This window comes from Lupinus angustifolius, chromosome LG04 (genome assembly GCF_001865875.1).
Source record: "Lupinus angustifolius cultivar Tanjil chromosome LG04, LupAngTanjil_v1.0, whole genome shotgun sequence".
In the NCBI taxonomy this organism is placed as follows: Eukaryota; Viridiplantae; Streptophyta; class Magnoliopsida; order Fabales; family Fabaceae; genus Lupinus; species Lupinus angustifolius.
Window position 1 is genome coordinate 12104438 of NC_032012.1, and position 4663 is coordinate 12109100.

Here is a 4663-nt window from a genome sequence, read left to right on the forward strand (position 1 = left end):
ATAGGATTGAGCAAAAGGAGTTGAAAATAAGATTTTTACTCTAAGGTAATATTAGAGTAAAAATTTAAAAAATTATATTGATTTGATAATCATGATTAAAATAAAATGCATGGCCAAAAAATTTTAATAGTAGTAATTTAACATTATATTTATGGAGAGATCAATTTATAACCAATTGCAAAATTTAAAATGGTACAAAAAAATATATAAATTGTGAGTGAATTTAGTATTTTTTAAAAACATTTTTATGACATTTGGGTATATCAATTCACAATCGTGATCTTGTGTACTAATTTGAATTTTACTTTTTCAAGATTGAAGTATATTTTTTTGTGGAGGATTTAGCCATATATATCTCCAATAGCCTTACTCTCCACCCGACTCCGATACATTTCCGCTTCCGTCGCCGCCGGACGCTCCTCCACAACCTCCGCATTTCTTCCCGTCTGAAAATCTTCTTTGATGTTTGAATCCCCCACCCGCGTTTGATGCTACTGAATGCTCTTCTCTCTCACCACCCTTCTCCGCCGCCGCCGCCACCACCACCACCAACTTAACCCCTGCTTCAAACACCTTCTTCCTTCTTTCTCTCTCAATCACAAACCCCACCACCACTTATCCACATCAACAACAACAAAAACAACAACCCCTTCATCATTACCATCGTTAACCTCAACAAACCAAAACCACAACACCCAACTACCCTTTTCGCATGTTGACTTGAATGGTTTTGCTCAATCTGTGTTATCCAAATGCTCCCTTTTGGATAACAACGCTAAGAACCACCAAACCCATGTTTGTTCTTTGAATCACCATCTTTTGGAGCTGTCCACTGTGATCCCTGAAACCACTCGTAAATTCTGGCGTGTTCCTGTGTTGAAACCCGAACACGTGCTTGAAATATTGTGGGGTTTTGAATCTGAGTGTGCCAAAGATGAGGTTCAGCCTCAAAAGGTTAGATCTTTGTGGCAAATTTTCAAATGGGGTGTTGAAAAAAACATGGGTTTCAATCACCTTGTGCAGTCTTATCAGGTCATGGCATCTCTGCTTCTTCGAGTTAGGTTGCTTAGGGAAGTCGAGGACTTTCTCTCTGCGATGGAGGGTCGAGGAATTTCATTGGAATGCCATGAGATTTTTGATGATATGATTGAAGGGTATGTTGATATGAGAGAATTGGAAAGGGCCATTAATGTGTACGATGGTATGCGGGGCCGGAGTATGGTTCCTTCACGGTATTGTTATCGTGCTCTTATTGATCTTTTGCTGCAAAAGAAGAGATCAGAGCTTGCGTTTCGGATAGCTTTTGATATGGTAGATTTGGGTGCACCACTGAGTAGTGCTGAGATGAAGACATTAGAGAATGTCATGATACTACTTTGCTGCAATGGGAAGATTCATGAAGCAAGAAGCTTGGTGAAGAAGGTGCTGCCTTTTAATTCCGAGGTTAGTAGCTTGGTTTTCGATCAAATTGCGTTTGGGTACTGTGAGAAGAAGGACTTTAAAGATTTGCTTAGTTTCTTTGTTGAAGTAAAGTGTCCCCCTAGTGTAATAGCTGCCAATAGAGTTATTAATTCTCTATGCAGCAGCTACGGTGTAAAAAGGGCAGGAATGTTTATGCAAAAACTAGAAAATTTAGGCTTTAAACCTGACGAAGGAACCTATGGGATTTTAATTGGTTGGAGTTGTGTTGAAGGAAAGTTGAGAAATGCAATGAGTTATTTGTCAATTATGCTATCAAGAAGCCTTGTGCCACATAGATATACTTATAACGCTCTTATAAGTGGATTGTTTAGAATTGGTATGTCAGAGCATGCTCGTCACATTCTTGATGAGATGATTGATCGGGGAACACCGCCTGATATTTCAACATTCAGAGTTCTTATAGCTGGACATTGTAAGTCTAGACAGTTTGATAATGTGAAAGCTCTGATACTTGAGATGGAGAGCCGTGGTTTAATTAAGCTTTCCATGATGGAGAGTCCACTTTCCAAGGCATTTCTGATTTTGGGCTTCAACCCTTTGAGTGTAAAATTAAAACGAGACAATGGCCGGAGACTATCAAAAACAGAGTTCTTTGATGATATTGGCAATGGACTTTATATGGATACAGATGTTGATGAGTATGAGAACCACGTTACTTGTATTCTTGAAGAATCCATGATGTCCAACTTCAGTTCATCTGTCAGAAAGGAATGTAGCAATAATAACCTGAAAAATACTTTAATTTTGGTTGAAGAAATGCTTTGGTGGGGACAAGAATTACTGTTGCCGGACTTTTCAATCTTAGTGAAACAACTTTGTTCTTCTCGGTCACAAATCTCTTCATTGATCAAGCTTTTGGAGAAAATGCCACAATCTACCCATAAACTTGACCAGCAAACTCTCAATTTTGTTGTACAGGCATACAGCAGGAAGGGCTTACTGTGCAAAGCTAAAACTATACTGGATGAAATGCTGCAAAACAAATTTCATATCAAGAATGAGACATATACTGCCATATTAATGCCTTTATGTAAGAAAGGAAACATGAAGGACCTTAATTATTACTGGGGCATTGCTTGTAGAAATAAATGGTTACCAGGATTGGAGGAATTTAAACATCTGGTTTTCTCTATCTGCCATCGAAAAATGGTTAGGGAAGCATTACATCTCCTTGAAATCATGCTGCTATCCTACCCACACCTTAGATCAGATATATGTCATGTCTTTATAGAAGTACTTTCTGCTACGGGTCTTACAAGCATTGCACTTGTGGTTCTAAAACAACTACAACCTTGTTTTGTGTTGGATCATGTTGGTTATAATAATCTAATAAGGGGTATTTGTAATGAGGGGAAATTTTCTGTAGCCTTTACAATACTAGATGATATGCTAGATAAAAGTTTGGCCACTTGTTCAGATGTTTCTGTCTTGCTAATCCCTCAATTATGTAAGGCTGGAAGATATGACAAAGCGATTGCATTGAAAAATATCATTTTGAAAGAGCAGCCTTCATTTTCTTATGCTGCTCATTGTGCATTGATATCAGGATTTTGTAATACAGGTAACATTATGAAGGCCGACACCCTATTACATGATATGTTGTCCGAAGGACTAATTCCAGATGATGGACTGTGTAATATGCTTATCCAGGGCCACTGCAAAGCTAATGACTTGAGGAAAGTTGGGGAGATACTCGGTATTGTAATAAAAAAGAGTTTTGACCTGTCCCTCTCAAGTTACCGGCATTTAGTGCGGTTGACGTGTATGAAAAATAGAGTCCTATTTGCTCTGAGATTAAAGGATTTTATGCATGCACAATATTCATTGGATGGCCTTATCACATATAACATTCTTATTTTCTATCTTCTGTCAGCTGGAAACAGTTTGGTTGTTAATGAGATGCTAACTGAAATGGAAGAGAAGAAAGTTGTACTCGATGAAGTTGGGCATAATTTTCTTGTCTATGGTTTCTTGCAATGCAAAGATTTATCTAGTTCTCTGCGTTATCTGACTACCATGATTTCGAAGGGACTCAAACCATGCAATCGTAGCTTGAGGAAGGTAATAAGAAGCCTGTGTGATGCTGGCGAGCTGCAAAAAGCCATGGAATTGAGTCAAGAAATGAGGTTAAGAGGCTGGATACATGATTCTGTCATTCAAGCCGCTATTACGGAAAGCTTACTTTCACATGGGAAGATACACGAAGCAGAAAACTTTTTGGACAGTATGGAAGAGGAATCTCTAACTCCTGATAATATCAATTATGACTACCTGATTAAGCAATTTTGCCAGTATGGACGATTGGACATGGCAGTTCATCTTCTGAACATAATGCTCAAGAAACATAACATTCCAATTTCCACCAGCTATGATTATCTCATTCATGGGTTTTGTGTACAAAATAAATTGGACATATCTTTGAGTTTTTATTCTGAGATGTTAAATCGGAATCTCAAACCAAGAGTTGACACAGTCGAAATGCTTGTCCGTAGCTTCTGCCAAGATGGAAGGACAGAACAAGCCGAAAAATTCCTAGTCGACATGGTTCAGGGAGGGGAAACTCCGACCCAAATAATGTATTCCACCATAATTAGGAGCTATCACATGGAAAAGAATCTTAATAAAGTGTCAGAGCTATTACAAGACATGCTGAAATTTGGCTATCAACCTGATTTTGAGACACATTGGTCTCTCATAAGCAACTTAAGCAATTGCAAAGCAAAGGACACTGAGAATGGCAGCAAGGGATTTTTGTCAAGGCTTCTTTCTAAAAGTGGCTTTCTTCTGAAGAAATGATTCAATGACTATTTTTTGAATTCTTTTGAAAAGGACTAGTGGATAAGAATGCATGTTAGAGAGAATCCATTTATTGTACCCAAAAAAAGAGAGAACCCGTTTAACTACTTTTAGTGGTTTAATCCAGTTAGTTAAACACGTTTGTGCTTGATGTACATCAAATATAGTTTTCGAGTAAAACACACATCTTCAAGTTTCTTTATATTTATTCTGTATTGTACTAGAACAAAGGTCAACAGTTTGATTCTTATGAGCAATACTCATTGAAAATGATAATCATGCACTCCAAAATGTTTTAGTTCTTTACTTATATGGTGAAGAGATACATTCAGTTATACAAAAAAATACACTTTTGTTTCTGGTTTAAAATTTGTTTAAATCATTT

At 37.5% G+C, this 4663-nt stretch overlaps 1 protein-coding gene across 1 annotated transcript; it reads left to right on the plus strand.

The window, feature by feature from the left end:
• On the plus strand, positions 339-4338 carry LOC109345885 (pentatricopeptide repeat-containing protein At5g15280). Its single transcript, XM_019585139.1, has one exon. The coding sequence runs from the start codon at positions 499-501 to the stop codon at positions 4276-4278; it is 3780 nt and encodes a 1259-aa protein (XP_019440684.1). The 5' UTR covers positions 339-498; the 3' UTR covers positions 4279-4338.

Excerpts from the sequence above, each read along its gene's own strand:
- LOC109345885 (XM_019585139.1), top strand. The coding sequence starts at position 499 with ATGCTCTTCTCTCTCACCACCCTTCTCCGCCGCCGCCGCCACCACCAC.